Consider the following 18,392-nt stretch of genomic DNA (forward strand, 5'->3'; position numbering starts at 1 on the left):
TCATCCAGGTAGGCTCAGAATTGATCATACACACGTCCTCCTGCTCTGGCTTGTCAATACTAGGTCCCGAGAGATGTTCAACTGGCACGACATTCAGTTTGTCATTCTCGATAGAGGTAGCGAGCCTGGCTAAGGCGTCCGCATTCGAGTTCTGTTCTCGGGGGACCTGTTCTATCGCATAGAACTCGAAATGTTCCAATGCTGATTTTGCCTTTTCTAAGTACGCTGCCATTCTCGTACTACGAGCCTGGTACTCTCCCAAGATCTGGTTAACCACTAGTTGGGAGTCACTGTAGTAATGTATTGCTTTAGCTTTGAGCCCCTTGGCTATACGAAGTCCCGCCAGTAAAGCCTCGTACTCAGCCTCGTTATTTGTCGCATTGAAGTCAAATCTCAAGGCAGAGTGAAATCTGCTTCCTGCAGGAGTGATCAAAATTACTCCTATCCCCGATCCATTTTCATTAGATGACCCATCAACGTAAAGTTTCCACAGCTCGTGGGCCGGGGTTATAACTTCATCGTTGGTCATGCCAGTACACTCCACTATGAAGTCTGCTAAGGCTTGCGCCCTAATGGTCGTCCTTGGATGATAGGTGATCTCGAATTGCTCGAGTTCAACGGCCCATTTAAGAAGCCGACCTGAAGCTTCCGGCTTGGACAAGACTTGTCTTAGTGGTTGATCAGTTAGTACATGGATAGGGTGCGCTTGAAAATAGGGTCGAAGTTTTCGAGATGAGTGAATTAAGCTGAGAGCTAGCTTCTCCATCAAGGGATATCTTGATTTTGCCCCCAGTAACCTTTTACTGACGTAATACACGGGTCTTTGCACTTTTTCTTCCTCTCGTACGAGTACTGCACTTATGGCGTGCTCGGTCGTAGCAAGATATAAGTACATAATTTCTCCCGTAATAGGTTTTGACAAGAAAGGGGGTTCTGCGAGGTGTTTCTTGAGTTCTTGAAAAGCCAACCCGCATTCCTCTATCCATTCAAATTTCTTGCCTCCCCTCAACAGGTTGAAAAACGGAAGACAACGGTCTGTAGATTTTGATATAAACCTACTTAGTGCCACCATCCTGCCTGTCAAACTCTGGACATCCTTGTGTTTTCGAGGTGAAGGCATATCGATCAGGGCCTGGATCTTATCCGGATTAGCCTCTATTCCTCGAGCATTTACAATGAAACCCAGGAATTTTCCTGAAGATACTTTGAAAGAGCACTTCTGAGGGTTAAGTTTCATGTTATATTTCCGGAGCACGGCAAAGCATTCTTCCAGGTCATCAACATGGTTATTGTTAAGTTGAGATTTGACTAAGATATCGTCAACATAAACTTCCATGTTGTTCCCTATTTGCTCGGAGAACATCATGTTCGCGAGCCGCTAGTAAGTGTCTCCAGCGTTTTTGAGCCCGAATGGCATGACGTTATAACAGTATAACCCTTTATCTGTTATGAAGCCCGTATGTTCCTGGTTAGGGGCATGCATGGAAATCTGGTTATATCCATAATAGGCATCCATGAATGACATTAGTCCATGCCCTGCCGTGGCATCCACGAGCTGGTCAATCCGTGGTAAAGGAAAGCAGCCCTTAGGACAGGCCTTGTTGAGGTCCGAGTATTCAATGTAGGTTCGCCACGTCCCATTAGGCTTCGAGACCAGTACCGGATTGGCTACCCAATCGGGGTAAAAAGCATCCCTAATGAATCGGTTTGCCTTTAACCTTTCGACTTCCTTTTTTAGGGCCTTTTTCCTATCGTCATCCAGTTGTCTTCGCTTTTGTTGCTTCGACAGGAAGCTTTTATCGATATTTAGTGCGTGGCTCACTATATTTGGACTTATTCCTACCATGTCCGAATGTGACCACACGAAGACATCCTAGTTTTTCTTCAAAAAGCAAATTAATTACTATTTAGTTTCTTCATGGAGATTTTTCCCGACCTTTACCTTTTTAGGGGGGTCTGATTCTTCGAGCTTGACTTCTTTGAGCTCTTCCAATGGTTCGAGATCAGCTTTTTCCTCCACTCTTGGGTTGATTTCTTCATCTATCTCCAAGATTGTCCCATCTTTATTCTGAATAACGACAAGCGCTTGTGCGCTTGTCTTCTTTTTTCCCCTTATTGAAATGCTATAGCATTCCCTCCCAGCTAACTGATCTCCCTTCAACGTCCCGATACCACTAGAAGTCGGGAACTTGATGGCCAAATGTCTTTCAGACGAGACTGCCCCCAACCCTATTAAGGCGAGTCTACCGAGCAGCACGTTGTAAGCTGATGGCAGGTCCACTACTACAAACTCCATCATCTTGGTCGCTGAGACTGGGTAGTCTCCCAAGGTTACAGGGAGTTCAATGGACCCCATATAGGCAATCCCTTCTCCTAAAAAACCGTACAAGGTCGTTGCACAATATTTTAGGTCTCGAAGCGCGAGTCCCATGTTTTCTAAGGTGGCCTTATAGAGAATGTTCACTGAGCTCCCATTATCAATGAGAACTCGGTGAACTCTCTTATTCGCGAGCTGGAGAGTGATGACCAGTGGGTCATTGTGGGGAAAATGTACATGGGACGCATCGTCCTCAGTAAAGGTTATCAGCTGAGATTCAATCTTTTGGCACTTCGGAGCTCTAGGTTCGGGTTCATAGAGGGACCCGTCCCCAGTTTTTAACTTGTTCACGTATCGCTTTTGGGCATTCTTGCCTGTCCCTGCGAGATGAGGCCCGCCTGAGATGGTTATCACATCTTCTCCATCAATCGGAGGGGGCCTATCTTCTTCTCTAGCTAGGGAATTATTGTTTTGAGCCGACTGTGGCGCAGCTGCCCTCTGGCTAGTAGAAGCCTGATTATTATTCTGGTTCCTGACATACTGTCTGAAGTATCCTCTCGAGATCAGTCCTTCAACTGCCTGCATTCATCAGTAGTGTGCCCAGTATCTCTGTGAAATCGACAATACTTGCTGGAGTCCCTCTTGGACTTCTAATTTCTCATGGGGTCTGGACGCCTGAAAGGGACCTGGTTTTCATTAGCTAGGTATATATTCTATCGAGACTCATTGAGCTCAGTGTACACTTTGTACACAGAGAAAGACCTTTCCCCTTTCTTCTTCTTTCCTCCTTCCGCCTTGGGGTTACTTCCTTCATTCTTCTTCCTTTTGGAAGGGTTTTCTATAGGGGGTTTCGAGGTTGATGGGTTCGCCGAGGTCAAGGCAGAGTTTACATTTGTTGTTGTAGTTATGGGTTGAGAGGTCATGTTCAGCGTTGACCTCGCCTCTTCTACATTGACAAACCTCTGAGCTTGCCTATTAAACTCGGTTAAGGACCTCACAGGCTTTCTCTGCATATCATCCCAAAGGGGACTTCCCAGCATTCCCCAGCTTGGACGGCCATTAGATGACCGCTGTCATCTACATCCCGATCTCGGGCGACCTCCAGATTAAACCTTGTTAAGTAGCTCTTCAACGTTTCACCCGGCTGTTGCCGAACGTTGGTCAGAGTCGATGCTTCGGGTCTTACCCCGATCATGGCTCTAAACTGCTTCTTGAAATCCTTTGATAGCTGATCCCAAGAAGTGATTGAATGTCTCTTATATTTTTCGAACCAGTTTTTTGCTGGTCGTGTAAGTGATGCTGGAAACAACATGCATCTAAGCTCGTAACCCACATTACTTGCTCTCATTATGGTGTTAAATGTACTCAAATGACTGTACGGGTCGAATTTCCCTTCAAAAGGAGGGACATGAGGAATCTGAAAACCTTGAGGAAACAGAGTGTTGGAAATATGGGGAGCGAATGGCTCGAGCTTTCCATCAGAATCCTCATTCCGACTCCGACCTTGCTCATTCTGCAAGAGCCTAAATGCCATTTCCAACTGATCAATTCTTTCTTGAACTGGGTCCATAGGGGGTCTTGCCTGAAATTGGCTATCATTGATCACAATTCCAGGCTTGCGCCTTCGCGGGGGATCTTTGCGCCCATTTAGGCGATCTCTCAGGTCTGGGTTCGATGGATTACCACTACCCTGATTCTGATTCAGGTGCTCCCGCAGGTCGGAGCGGTTCCTATGGTTTCCAGTATTTCTTCGTCCTTGATCATACATGCTGACTGATTTGGCGTCCCTTGAGTCGTCACTGGCGAGGCTTGTCGCATGATTGTTCCGAGATGGATTCCTTTCATGCTGCCTCGTCTCTGCAGTGCAAGATCGAGACATTTGGCTTCTCGCAGGCTGGTCGCCTCTCCGTTCTCTAGTAGCCTCTCTATTCCGCTGTTTTCGTCCTTCCCGTCTTGCCTCATCACCCCGAGTTGGTTGTGTGTTCTTCCGAGGTGGTGAGGGGTATCTTATTGGTGACGGTGGGAACCGTATGGGTGACGGTGGCTGCCAACAATTTCGGGGCCTGGATGGCCCCAAGTTTGCCCGTGCTAACTCGGTAACATTCTGTGTGTTACCAAGAACCTAAGTCCGAGCCTCTGCAGGGGCTCGGTTATTCCCAGTTTCTGCTGGTAACTCCATAGTTAAGTTAGTCGAAGCCCTAGCCCGAGTGTTTCTTCGGGGTCTTGAGGGAGCAGGTTGCTTTGCTGGTGGTGGAGGCTGCTCCGCTCCTCTTGTGACAACGTTTTTCCAAGGTCGCCCACGAGGCCTGCGGGGAGGAACATGAACGTCCCGCGGAGGTGGGTCTTGGTTCTCCTACGGAGGTTGAGGCTGAGCCGCCTGTGCATCTGCGGCTAACCTAGCCAACTCTTAGTTCCGCTTCTTGGCCACAACCAACTGTTTTCTTAACTGTCGGTTTTCAAGTTCCACAATGGGGACGTACCGTTCAGGATTATAGTACATGTCATCATCTTCCCTTGGAGCCGGAGGTGCTGGAGGCCCTCGGGAGTCGGAGGACTCACTTCTCTCTTTAGGTTCAGGATTCGCCATCGGCTGCTTCCCAGGGCGCCGTGGATAGTTTTCTTCAGGAATATTGTGACCATTTGCGACCATACACTACTACAAAATTGACATGGGACGATGGTTTTAAACCGTCGTATGGACTCTCGTACGTCGGTTCTAATACCGTCGTCCCATGCAATGTCATGCCATGTAAAAAATAAAACGACGGTTTAAATAAAAGCGTCATCTCATGTCGTACATGAGACGATTGTTCTTATACAAACGTTGTCTCTTGTATTACATGAGACGAAAATTTATGTGCAAGCGTTATCCACTGCAGTAAATGAGACGACAACTCCTACTCAAGCGTCATCCTCCTGCAGTACATAAGATGACAATTTATGTGCAAGCATCGCCCCCTCCAATACATAAGACGACAGTTTTGTAGAGACCGACTTCCTATGTAGAATATGAGAATATTTTCATTTCTCTATTTTCAACCACTATATTCATTCATAATTTTTTGTGTAATTACAACATAGTTCAGACAGAATCAACAGGCAAACAAAATCAATAGAACTCAGTATGTTCCAAATCTAAAAATTATACGATCAAAATATACACTTGCAATAACTATGTAAGTGCTAACTAAAAACTACAATTAGTATATTTTTTAATTCTGATTTCAAAAGTTACTCTAGCTATGACGCATCCACTCAAGAAGCTTGGCTGCCCATTCATTTCGAGTTTCATTAATTTCGCCATGTGTATATGTATTCTTCCCACCACACTACAAAACACAAAATAAAAAAACAAGTCAGAAATTAAATTCAATAAAATTGTAGTTCAATAATTATAAATGCACTTACATTACTAGTTAGCCATTGCATGAGTGTCTCATTCAAGCAATAGTCCTTCATCATCCTTATGATATAAAAGCCGTACTCTACTGACGATGTTTGGCGAGGGCAATTGACTATTTTCCACTTGAAATTTTTTTCATTCCTTCCTGTCTTTCGCTTAATGTGTGAAGAGACTATATATACATCAATATTAAGAGCATATTAATTTTTTATTTCCATATCAAATAACCATATTATATTCTAAAATTAGTGTCAAATGTATTACCTGTTCATAAGGTTCTTCAAATCATTTGGAGGAGATTTTCTAAGTGGATCAAGATAGTAACATGTATGGTCATCTGGATCAATGATCACTAACATCCAGTGACGTCTGCATTTAAAACAAAATTATTAAAATAAACATCATAAGGTATAAGTAAAATTAATATTAAATGAAAATTTTACTTACAAGAAATGGTATGGCATTAACCAAGTTTGACCCATCACTGTGTTATTGATACGCTCTGAGATAATTTCAGTCCGATTATCCATATTTGCCCCAAGTCTCGATGACCATGGTGGCTCAATGAAACCAAAATATTGTGATATCTCTCTATCGCACAACTGAGAATATATTATACTACATACATGAAAGTTAATCTACACATTCATATTCATTTATATGAATATTCATTGAGATATCATTTATAGGAGTATTGTAATTAAAATTTTGAAGAGAAAACATTGAAGTATAAAAGTAAATCAAACAACAAATACCTTAATTTACTAGCCTAGCCATCTATCACAATCAACACAAACAATTCAAACAACACATAGGTTTTCATCCATATATCACGGCAGCACACAAAATTCTCATGACCTACTTCACTAATACATGCAAGTTTTCAACATTTCGTTATCATCACAGCACATAATTATAATCTCAGAACCTACTTCACTATGGATGAATATTTAAGATATTCAAACTCCTCTAACATACACATGTATAATATTAAAAAGAATAAAAGAATATACCTCTTCCAATCAATAGCAAGCTTTTCTAATGCTCCTCACTAATTCTACTACCTAAAAATAAAATTAATGCTTGAAATATTATAACATGGAATATATTGTACTCAAAACTAATACAAGTACGAATGGGAACCAAAAAAACTGTTGTGCTCAAATAAATGCTAGTCCAAATGAATGAAACTTAGAGTAATCAGCAAAATAACCACACCTCCTATAATCCATTAATTATAGGGAACTGTGTCAAGCTTGTAAGGTAAAGAATATATCCAAGAAAGAAAATCCTACAGATTTTGATATGATGAATAAAGAGTAAATCATACTAAGCTTAAAGATAACTGAACATAAAGAAGAGAGCTAAGATTTATCCATTATCTTTTTATGCATAACCTCCAACACACAGAAGTGGTAGCAAATAACTTCTATATTATTTCTGGGTGAACCAAACAAATTTTAAATTTTCCATATTGATGAAGAATATTCAGAAGAGCAACATTTCAACAAATTATATTAACGCTCAAATCAATTATGAAACTTATATTAATGCTCTGGCATATAAATTTCTAATTAATTTTAGATTTTGATAGGCCTCCAATACGTTTCACATATAGTAGACGACACAATAATTAGTTGTGGAGGTATTTTGGTATTTTGTATTGAACAGTGATCATATGTCCTTGATTGGTTACATATCTGGCAAGGTGTAGTGGTAGTTTAGCTTTGGGATGGTTGAGTAGGAATATATATTCTGCTCTTAGCTGGTGAGGTAGGCATTTAAGTTATTTTGGGTGAGCTTTGGCTCAAGTGAAGAGTCTCCAAGTTCTTTCAAACAACTTGGAAAGCTTTGTACTGGTGCTCAAGTAAAAAATACAGCATGCTGCCATATTACCCAAATTTGTGTTACTGTTTGATTGATTGTTGTTCTATAGTTTCTGATCTCGTATTTGCTGTAAATTGGTATAGATTCCATGAGAAACCACCTAATCTACTCATGTCCCCATTCTCTTAAAGTTACTATAGAATCATTCTGTTACATAATTAAATAAAATTATTGATGTGTATAAGTCATGTTCAAACCAAAAGATTGGAGCTATAATTGTAAATAAGAATATTTACAGCAAGATTTCACAACCTAAATGGAGATCACCATGCTGGCAAAGGAAAATTAATTTCATAGATTTCATAGGAAACTCAGTTTCAATAAAATCCTATAATGTGGGTTGTATAACTTAAGAAAATAAGAAAGGAACGCGAACAAAAACAAGTGCTGATAATTCAGATTTTAGTGACATTTATGATATATGAATAATACAGGTTAACTCACTCCATTTTCAGGGCTAACTGCAACAACTATTGAGTAATATGCAACACTCACTTCACTTTCAAATACCCCGTGCCTTAAAAATTCAAAGGAAATGATAGTTCTACATTGTGAAATTAGTGGATTATAGGAGGTGTGGTTAGTCCAAAGGAATGAAATTAATTGATTTAAAAGTCCCAAGAATGCTTTAAAGCTTCATCAACAAAATTCAAACTATTCAAATCAAGCAAACAGAAAGTACACTCTCCATGAATCAAACCCAATCCATGAAATTTTTCAGAAGTGGATAGATTGGTTCATTAGGATCATACCTAATAACTTTACTGCTCTCAGATAAACTTTTCATATCATGTGGACAAAAATTCGACCACAAGTATACATAACAAAATATTATGTATGATTTTGAGACCCACATGAGTATATGAGGTTGCTACATGAACATATATACCGAGGAGGTACAAAATTAGCAATTTTTATGCTTAAATCTTCTAGCTAAGCATAAAGACATTTCTCAACAAACTAATAAATATAAGTAGAGTACTCCAGTTTATTTAACATGTTTGCTCAACAATTCATACCTTTGTCAAAGGAACCAAGAAGCAAGTGACTTGGTGTCTATCTCGATGGCTATTTCTTCATTCAACAATAAATGTGTCCTTTCCATATAGTTCCATTAACAAATAAATCAAGATGTGTCCTTCCAGTGCCTGCAAAAAAATGAACTATAAGTGTGAAATTATATTAATAGATGAACCAAATTAAACAAAACTTTATTAAGCATGCTATAGAAAATTAAAATAAATAAAAAAGTTGAAAAAGACAAAATAGAAAAACCAATGAAAAGTATGTAAAATGACAAAATAGATGAACCCCACAGAAATTATCCACAAAATTTCAAAATAATGCAAAACACAGAAATAGTGCAAAATCATTATAAAGAAATAGTGAAAAATAATTATAAAGAAATAGATTACTAATTATATCATTAATCCACAAAAATAGTGCAAAATCATTATAAAGAAAAAAGTTTCAAAAAGTAAAATCATGAGCAAACTTTTAGTATGCAATAAAAACTAGAGAAAAATGTGAGCTTTTTATTATTAATTTAAAGATAGAGAGATTTTAAGAGACTGTAAACTAAGCTACGTACTAAACTGAAAGAGCACTTTGGATTTCTGAATTCTCACCTTTGTCTGTCTTTAACTTTTCCAACACATATAAAACATGCATGCTCTCCTCTCACATCTACAACTGTTGCCTATTAAAGTTTCCTCAGTTACAAATAAATCTCATAATTCATAATCAACTTCAACCATATAATTTATTCTATTCGTTTAATACAAATATATACAATTATATATCAATAAATTTATATTTGTATAACAAAAATGCAGAAAGCACATTATATCAGTGGAAAATAGAATCCCTACATAATAATACTATCTGAATTAGAGGACACAGCTATGTAATTTGTTCATTATCTACTCCTGAAAACTTAAAAGTCAAAAGACCACTTATGATTAGAGACATTCAAAAAAAGAAAAATGGGAAAAAGATAAGGGTTGGAAATAATGCCAAAAACAGTAATAAGAGTAACACAATCAACAACTTTCAAATCCTTTTAACTTGACTACACAGAACCCCACTTCTCTCTTTTATTTTTCTCTTTTAAAAAACAAACTTCTCTTTTATACACAATATTACATCAAACCACACCACATCTCCAAATAAATAGAAGCCTGCATCTTTTATCTTTCAAGAATTCAATCAAACACCTTAATTACATTAACGACATAACTAAAATAAATATTCTATCAACACTTTCATCCACTAAACACAAACGAATCACAAGTAATATGTTTCACAATCAAAGAAATTTCAACAAAACTATCAATATTTAATAAAAGATATATAGGTATTGTAAATACACACAATAAAAGAAACACATATTTAGTATATTAATTTTAGAGATAGATCCAACTCCAGTCTTGTTTAAAGCATCTGATGCAGTTATTTTTCAACTTCAATTTTCATCTCTCAATTAAGTTGATCATAGCGGCAAACTAATTTTGTCAACAGAGGCATGCCCATTTTGCAGGAGGGTTCGAGAGGCGATAACAAAACTTGATCTTTCTATAGAGGTGAGTAGTTAAAAATGGAATTTGGATCAAGAAAATCAATCCTAAAATCTTCACATATTATTGATATAAAAAATCATATACAGCATTCATCAAGTTCAAGTTATAGAAGAATCTTATATACGAAAGATAATGATAGTACTTTAACATATACTTTTAAACTTTGGATAACTTTCACATAAAGACACAGATTACATTTATTATATTATTTAAATGTAAATCGTACCCCCTTACTTGAGACACTAGAATAGAGGAAGCCAAGACTTGGTGATTAATTTTGGGAATCAGTGAGAATAAAAAGTTTCAACTATTGGATTGTATATTATATTCCTATTGGAGAGATAATCGTTTTATTATCTTTATATCACTCTTTATAGGCTTCACAATATGGATTATTTCATCACCTGATCAACTTTGGTATAAACCTGTAGCATTAAGTTTTTATTTTCTTTCTTGGGAAAGTTGATCTTATTGTTTCATACAAGCAATTTTTTGCGTCATATATTTTTTGTCCAATAAAGATGTTCTTGTACTTAGATTTCTGTTCAGGAACTTTCATGTATATCATAAAGTTCAGAAGAATTTTGCAAAACATTAATTTTCTGAACAAATTTCCAAAAACTACAGTTTTATGAAAGTAAACTATTTCCCACATATAATAAATTCACCCCAAAGAACAACCAAGAACAACCAAGAACAACCAAATATGCTAATGCCGGAAAAAGCACCAAATCTGAAAGAATGTCATTTGAAAGAGATGCTTACCCAGATATGCCCAGACACCGGAAGTTCTTGCTTCCCCAAATCTGCCCAAACGTTATGCCTTTGTCGCGCCCAAAAAATTAATGAGATGCTCGGATGCAGGGAAAAAATTGTTAGTCTCGTTGGGTGCTTCGTTGACAAGGAAGACGATGCAGACGAAGGAGGGAAGAAGATGGAGCAAGTAGGATAGAGCAGCAACAGAAGAAATCAGGGAAAAAAGAAGAAGAAGAAGAAGAAATCGGGGGAAAGAGAAACAAGGTCAGAGGGAAAAATAAAATAATATCTTTAGTTTTTACTTTTATTAAATAAAATCTTATTATAAAATCAATTTCTTTAATTTCCTTTTCGCCCCAAATTTCAAAAATCATCTCTATTAAGTCCTTTACTAAATTCATTTCAATTTTTAAAAACCCCAATTATAATTAAATAACATTTTAATCCAATAATCTTGACTATTCAAAATTCTTTCTTTTAATCCTAAATATTATAATTAAATCATAATTTATTTTAAATATTACAAATTTTAGGATAAATCTTTCATCCAATTGGATATATATTATTATTTATTCACATAAATGATAATATAAATTAAGAGGGAAATATTTATGTTTACCGAGGTTTTCGGAAACTATACTAATAAATATTAGCTAAGATTAATGATATGGAGTTAAGAAGATTAACACAAGATTTTTTCGTGGTTGGATTGGATGGATCCCGGCTTAAGTCTTTTCCACCACTCTTTGGCGGGACCACCTAGAGTGATCGAGAAACAGAGGCACTCGCCGTCGTCACTGAAGTGGGCCACCGTCATAAGCCGATTGTACCGGGACAGATGGTCCCTGGGGTTGGTGTTTCCGGTATAGGCAGTGAGTCTTGGCATCTTGAACCCCTTGGGGAGTACAGCGTCCAGAATGTGCCTCGCGCAGGGCTCTTTATCCTCTTCATCGGAGTCGGTTTCCGCTCCTTCCTGCTTGCGGACCAAATGGTCCGTGACCTTTTTCAAAGCGGCCAGCTGCTCCATGAGTTGCCAGGCTGTGCCATCCTCTAGGGGGATTCTTTCGTTCCTCCTGTCGTTGATGTTGTTCCTAAGGTCGCCACCTCGGGGGAGATTCTTTTCCTTACGGGCTTGCTCTTTTCGAGCGTTCAGTTCGTCGCGTATATCTATCCGGGACTTGTCGTCCCCTGAACTAAGGGCATGACGCTCCTCGTTGCGCGGCCGCTCGGTTTTTTTTTACCGAGGCGCTTGGGTGCAAAGAGCTTTCCTGTTTGTCTCGCCCTGGGCGTGCTAGGGCCGTGCGTTCCGCAGCCGCGTCCCCTGCGGATTGGTCGGGTGGCCTCGTCTTGGGACGGGGAACTCCTTCTCTTTTCTAGGGAGCGGCCGGGAACAGGTCCCGGCTTTCATGACGGGGGTGCTCTTGTCTCGAGTCTTTCCACCGGCCTTCTTTTTCTCCCTGTCCGGGTTTCCTGGGGCTGGCTCAGGAAACTGCTCCGGGGGAGGGATCAGCCTTACTTCTTTGGGGACCCCAACTCGGGCTTGCAGAGTGGGTTGTTGCACTCCTGGAAGTGGGCCAGCTATAGGATTGGTCGTCAGACCCTGCGCGGCTATGAATGCCTGCAGGGCTTGGAGGGACTCTTGCATCCGCCGATGCGCCTTCGCTTGCTCAGTGATCCTGGCCTCCTGGTCCAGGACTTGCTGCCTCAGTCTAGTCACCTCCAGGTCCTACTGGTTGGGCTCTCCTTCGGGGATCTCGGGATCCGCAGCTTCGTTGTGGTACTCCCCCTCGTTTTCCTCTTCATAATATTCCTCCTCGTTCTCTTCTTCGTACTCTGTCCCACCCTCATAGTCTTGTGACTCGTCAAGGTGAGATGTTTGAGGAGGAGCGTTCTCAGGCGGATTCTGAGGAAGATGTTGGGAAGGCAACGGATCTCCATTGCCTTGCTCTGGATTACTAGGGTCGAACGTTGTGTGTCGTGTGTTCACCATTGTAGCAAAGGCATGGTGTTAGCACTAGCTTTCTCAGGCTCTCAATGAAAGCACCAAAATGTTTACCGAGGTTTTTGGAAACTATACTAATGAATATTAGCTAAGATTAATGATATGGAGTTAAGAAAATTAACACAAGATTTTTACGTGGTTGGGGCGTTAATGAGCCTTAGTCCACGAGTCTGTTGTATTAGAGCTTGGAAAGTCTTTTAGAATGGAGTTTCTCTCTATGTTTTGACAGAGTAACTGTATACAATTCGAAGAGAGATCCTTTTTCCAGTGCTCTATCGCCAGTATTTATAGGCTCGTAGGAACACTAGGTCTGGGCCGGGTATGATCCGGGCCCATCAAAGATGTGGATACTCTTGGCTTCTCTAGCGGAAGCCCAATACAAAAGATAAAAATACACAGGCCCAAGAATAATTAAGGCCCAATGGGGCGGCCCAAGAACTATATTTCGCCCGAAAAAATGGTGTTTTTGGTCTGGGCACTCCGAGTTACGAGGTAGATTCAGGGGACAAAGCCAGTCAGTGTACTTGGCAGCGCAGGTCTGAAATAGCGGCGTGCAATCCCGAGGTGGCCTTTTCCACAGGTGAAAAGTGGGGACAACCCCCAAGCGTCGTGGGGCGGCTTCAGAGTCAAGGATGCTTTTCCTTGCCAACCGGGAGGAATTGATTCGGGTTCGTTTACCTCTGTCCCTCTTCGCTTACCAAGGGTCCGGACCGTTTACCGGGCTCCGGGATCGTCTTTGCATGCACTCAGACCGTAATCCCAGCTGACCATACATCGCCTGGGCGACTGTCCTGGATCAACTTCCCGGACACCATCCGGGTCCGGAACTACACTTGGGCCGTAGCCCTTGATTACTCTCGTACCAAGTGGGCCTGGGTTGGGCCCATAACCGAACGCCCAGCCCATGGGCCAGGACCATCGTCCCGGGCCCACGACAGGAAATGGGGACAATAATTTCTTTATAGTCTCTGTTAACCGAGGTTTTCGGCAACTCTCTTAATGACTAATATTTACTAATAATTATAATGAAAGCAGAAGATTAACACAGGGATTTTACGTGGTTGGGGCGTTAATTAGCCTTAGTCCACGAGTCTATATTATTAGAGCTTGAAGAACCTTTTACAATGTAGTTTTCTGTCTATATTTTGACAGAGTTTCTGTTTTTCTGGTGAAAGGAGACCCCTATTACAGTGTTCTGTAGCTTATATTTATAGGCTTATGGGAACACCGAGTCCAGACCGGGTCCGACCCAGGCCCATTAGAGAAACGGATATAAGTGGCCTTTCTAGCGGAGGCCCAATACAAAAGGTACACGATATAAAAATTCCAAGCCAGCTAAGGCCCAACAGGTTGTCCTTAGAGCTACATCTCGCCCGACAAAACGACGCTTTTGGTATGGCCACTTCTAGTCACGAGGCAGATTCAGGAGACAAGACCAGTCAGAGTACTTGGCTGCGCAAACCTGACACATAGGCGTGCAATCCCGAGGTGACCTTTTCTGTAGGTGAAAAGTGGGGACAACGTCCACGTGGAGTGAGGCGGCATCAGGGTCCTGGACGCTTGGCCCCTTCAACCGGGTGCGAGGGGTTTCGGGACCGTTTACCTTTGCCCTGCTTGGTTTACCACAGGCCCGGATCGTAACAGGGGCCGGGACCTGGACGTGTAGCCGCGAGAGTCCGAACACTCTTTACACCGCCCGGATTGTCCTCGCGGAGGACGGACCCGGAGGGACATCCCGGACACCTCCAATGGGCCCCGACATGCATCTCCGGTCCATGCCCTTCCCCTTAGACACTCCATACCAAGAGGCCTTGGGCCGGGCCCGCATGCTTACATGGCCCCTGGCAATGGGCCTGGACGAAGGCCACGAGCCCATGCAGAAAATGGGGATAACATTTACCCCCCAATCCTTCGCCTAGGCCTGCCAGAGGGAGGGTTGCACCGTCCCCAGGATGCTTGCTTGGCTGCCTCCCCAATTCCTGTCCGAATTCGAGGGTCCGGGACAGAGGGCCGCGGCATTGGTTGGATGCTTGGCCCGGATCGTTTACCACAGTCCGGGGGCGTTTACCTTTGTCCCGCTTTATGGCAAGGATACACGTGTTGCCAGGTGATTGCTGCACAAGTATTGAAAGGTCGCCTAGCTCTCCCAAGGGTGGCTAGGCCTAGCCTAGGGTGTCAGCGGACGTCTCGAAGTGTCCCATCCGCACGGGGGGTCATCATTAATGTCCCTGGAACGAGGTGGACCGTAGGATGGGGCGACCCTTGGCATCCGCCACACCCGGGCCGTCCGATCTGAGACGGCGAGGATCCAACCTGAAAGGACTCATAAATATCCCTGCGCGACTCCTGACCGTTTGATGAAGAGACATCTGTCCGTTGGATCGTGGGCCAGAACTTGGGGCCAGCATAAATACCCCACGAAAACCACATTTGGCACTTTTACCTCTTCTAACCAGCTTAAGAAAACGCAGACACTACTCGAGCTTTGCATGTCCGACATCGTCGACGACATACATGGCCACCTGCTCACTCTGCGCTGTCGCCTGTTCCCCAGAACCCCGATTTCTGTTCTTCTACCTGACGACGCATCTCGGGTTTGTCCTGTCGACAAACTACTGCATCGGCTGCGCCACTTCAAGAACAAGGTTCTGCCGTTCTTACAGTTGGACAACCATCACCTTCTACGGTCGACACCTCACAGTAAGTTCTTTTTAACTCTCTTGACAACTTCGTGAACTTATGTTCTTTTGATACGTGCGTTTAGACTCTGTGCTTTAGAAATTGCTAGGAAGGCTGCCTGGTTCGGGTTGCTCTGTATCCGAATGCCTCCCAGACGAAGGGCGGGCCTTAGTAGTCTCCTCTCCCGATCAGGGTCCCGGGGCTCTTCGGAGTCCCGGATCTAATCCAACGGGACTCCAAGCAGTCCTTAGGAGATTCCCCGTACCTTGACCGACTTTCTTGGGTTTAGGTACTGACTACTTGGTCTTTCTTTCTTTGTTCCCAGATCGTCAGTTATGGAAACAGGCGTTACGCTCCATTCCGAAGAAGAGGTGAATAGGGCCCCAGTCACCGTTCCCGGATCCCAGACGCCTAAGGGCAACAGGTGGGAAATGGACGTGACGACCAACTCGTTCCAGAATTACCGGATGATGCTGCTCTTGGAGCAGCGTCTGGGCTTCGAATCGACTCCGGGCCTCTTTCACAACCGCCTGGCCAGGCTCGAGGAGCGGGCGCATACATCCGTGGAAGGATTCAGAGCCTGGAGTGCTAGCCATATCAGCGTAGGAGCTACGCTCCCGCTTCATGACTTTTTCCTGTGGTTCCTGACGTACGTGGGAATCGCACCGTTCCAGCTTTTGCCACAAGCGTACCATCTACTCGCTGGGTGAAAGGTGTTTTGCGCCGCGAAGGAGATCGCAGAGCCCACCCCTGTGGAAGTCTTGTACTTCTACAAGCTGGAGCCGCAGGTTAACGTCAAGGACAAGACCCTAGACGGCTTTTACAAGCTGAAGCCGCGGAGCAGCTATCCCGCTCCTACCAGCTCCTGGAGGCACCCCCCGGACGTCAGGCATTATTGGTTCATGATGTCTGGGTTCCTCGTAGACAAGAACCCCACACTGTTGCTGGACTTCCAGTGAGTGGGTAAGTATTTCCCTGGACCTCTTTCTTTTATTCATCTTTTCTACTCGTCTCTTATCATGTCTTCCGGGTGGCAGGGCCCTTCGCTCAAACCCCCCTTACCGAGTTCATCCTGGAAAGGGGGAGGTTTTATGCTAAGTTGACCGCGGAGGATCTGGACGTAGGGGGCTACGTCACGAATGATAACCTCCGGCTGGTTGGGATGCTCGCGGCCACCCAGACCATTGTTATCCCGAATCTTCTGGGCATCCCCTGCGAGAAGAACATCGACGTCCGGGAGCAGCTGGCCCTCGACCACATTGCCACTGTGGTAAGGGCGGCGCAGGCCGACGCGGCCCAGCATAAGAAGAAACAGCCCCCAGCAGAAGTGGCCACCTCAGAAGAGCTGGAGGAGCTCTTCGAAGATGCCCTACCAAACGTTGGGACTCCCGGGGCTAGCATATCGGGGCAAGGTAACTCCCCTTTAATCTTAACTTATGCTCCCTGAATCGGGGACTTAGCTAGGGACAGGCTAGTACCTCTGGGCCCTGCGTTTGGGGCCGATGGGGAGATGAGGCCTTCGGTTCCCGTCCCCGTAGGCTCAAAGGTCCTCATGTTCTTACCCGGGTTCCTCCAGTACGGGGTCTTCCTAAACTCGGACCACATAGGGGATCGGGTCCATTCATTTGCTTTAAGGGAATTGAGTCTCGCCCGAGGCATAGATGAGGGTTCGTCCCGGGCCATTTCTAACTTTGATTTGTGTTTTCATTTGTTTGGTTTACCGTCCTAACTCCTTTTTCTGTACTTTTGCGGAGGTCTCCAACATGTCAAACCCGGCCAGCGAAATGAGGCGGCTCATCAAGGACAGGGCGGCCAAGAAGGCGGGCAGGAAGAGAAACGAGGAGACAGGCCTGGAGCCCCATCTTACCTGGGAACTATCCGTGACGGACCTCCGTCCAGGCGCAGGGGCTCTGGCCGTGGTCCCCTTCCAGGCCGTGGAGCCTGCCGCAAAATTCGCCTCCGACCCGCCCCCCGTGATTGATTTGGAGGCGGGCGCGGCTTCCAGTCGGAGCTCCGGGAAAAGGCCCCAGACGATGCGGGCCGGCTCGACTGAAGAGTCACATGGGGAGAGCCGGCTGACCGCGAAGGAAATCCCCCCACCGCCAGTTCTTCCCCTGCGCCCGACTCTTCTGGAGGAGGGGGAGTCAGCCCTGCGGGATGAGCAGTCCCGGCTGATCAACCGGACTTGGGAAAATAGCCGGTGCTGGAGGGATGATACTTACAAGGCCCTGACGATCCGTCGCCAGGTTGAATTCTCGGATCATCCTGCCGAGTTCAGCGCTCCCCAGCCGATCGTGGACCGGCTAGTCGTCGAAGCGGGCTTTCGCCCTAAACCTGGCCAGGACACGGCCCCCCTGGAGGCCGACCTACTGGACCAGGTCGGGAGCACCATGTCCAACCTTCAACTCAAGAGGCACGCCACGATAGCCAACCTGGACGTACTATTCGTCTCCAAGGCTCTCCGCCACCAGGCCACCGCGGTAACTCTCGATTCTCTTACACTCCTTCCCTTATTTGATGATAGTTTTATTTTCTGACTTTTCCTTGCTCCAGGTTGATCTGTTGTCCCAACGGAGTGCCGACCCGGTGGCTGAGCTTGCCATAAAGATGGAGACGGCCAAGCTGGAGTTGGAGGCGGCCGTGAATCAGAGGGAGGCCTCCAGGGAGACCCTTGGCCGGGAGACGGCCCGCCTCCAGGCAGAGGTGGCCCGTGTGCAGGCAGAGCGTGAGAAGCTCGGCCGCGCCAAGGTCGGGTTGGAAGAGGAGCTG

At 44.1% G+C, this 18,392-nt stretch overlaps 1 protein-coding gene across 3 annotated transcripts; it reads right to left on the reverse strand.

Annotated features, from left to right (window-relative positions):
* Nucleotides 1–5,369: 5,369 nt before the first annotated feature.
* LOC133816222 (uncharacterized) lies at nucleotides 5,370–11,192 on the reverse strand. Of its 3 annotated transcripts, XR_009885090.1 has the most exons (5): nucleotides 10,952–11,192; nucleotides 8,627–8,755; nucleotides 5,985–6,089; nucleotides 5,726–5,892; nucleotides 5,370–5,646 (listed from the first exon to the last, which is right to left on the reverse strand). XR_009885090.1 is itself a non-coding variant. In XM_062248836.1 (3 exons), exons 1-3 carry the CDS (start codon nucleotides 6,248–6,250, stop codon nucleotides 5,505–5,507), a joined length of 330 nt encoding a protein of 109 aa, XP_062104820.1. In that variant the 5' UTR covers nucleotides 6,251–6,589; the 3' UTR covers nucleotides 5,371–5,504. The 3 variants fall into 3 exon arrangements, 1 of the variants encoding a protein (XP_062104820.1); XR_009885089.1 differs by lacking the exons at nucleotides 8,627–8,755; nucleotides 10,952–11,192 and adding an exon at nucleotides 6,168–6,591; XM_062248836.1 differs by lacking the exons at nucleotides 5,726–5,892; nucleotides 8,627–8,755; nucleotides 10,952–11,192 and adding an exon at nucleotides 6,168–6,589 and having other exon boundaries at nucleotides 5,371–5,646.
* Nucleotides 11,193–18,392: the final 7,200 nt, after the last annotated feature.

The sequence above is a fragment of the Humulus lupulus genome, chromosome 2, assembly GCF_963169125.1.
Source record: "Humulus lupulus chromosome 2, drHumLupu1.1, whole genome shotgun sequence".
Classification (NCBI taxonomy): Eukaryota; Viridiplantae; Streptophyta; class Magnoliopsida; order Rosales; family Cannabaceae; genus Humulus; species Humulus lupulus.

Coding starts and splice junctions, on each gene's coding strand:
- LOC133816222 (XM_062248836.1), bottom strand. CDS start 6,250: ATGGATAATCGGACTGAAATTATCTCAGAGCGTATCAATAACACAGTG. Junction 6,090..6,167: donor TTAATGCCATACCATTTCTT/GTAAGTAAAATT, acceptor TTTTAAATGCAG/ACGTCACTGGATGTTAGTGA. Junction 5,647..5,984: donor TTGAAGAACCTTATGAACAG/GTAATACATTTG, acceptor TGTGTTTTGTAG/TGTGGTGGGAAGAATACATA.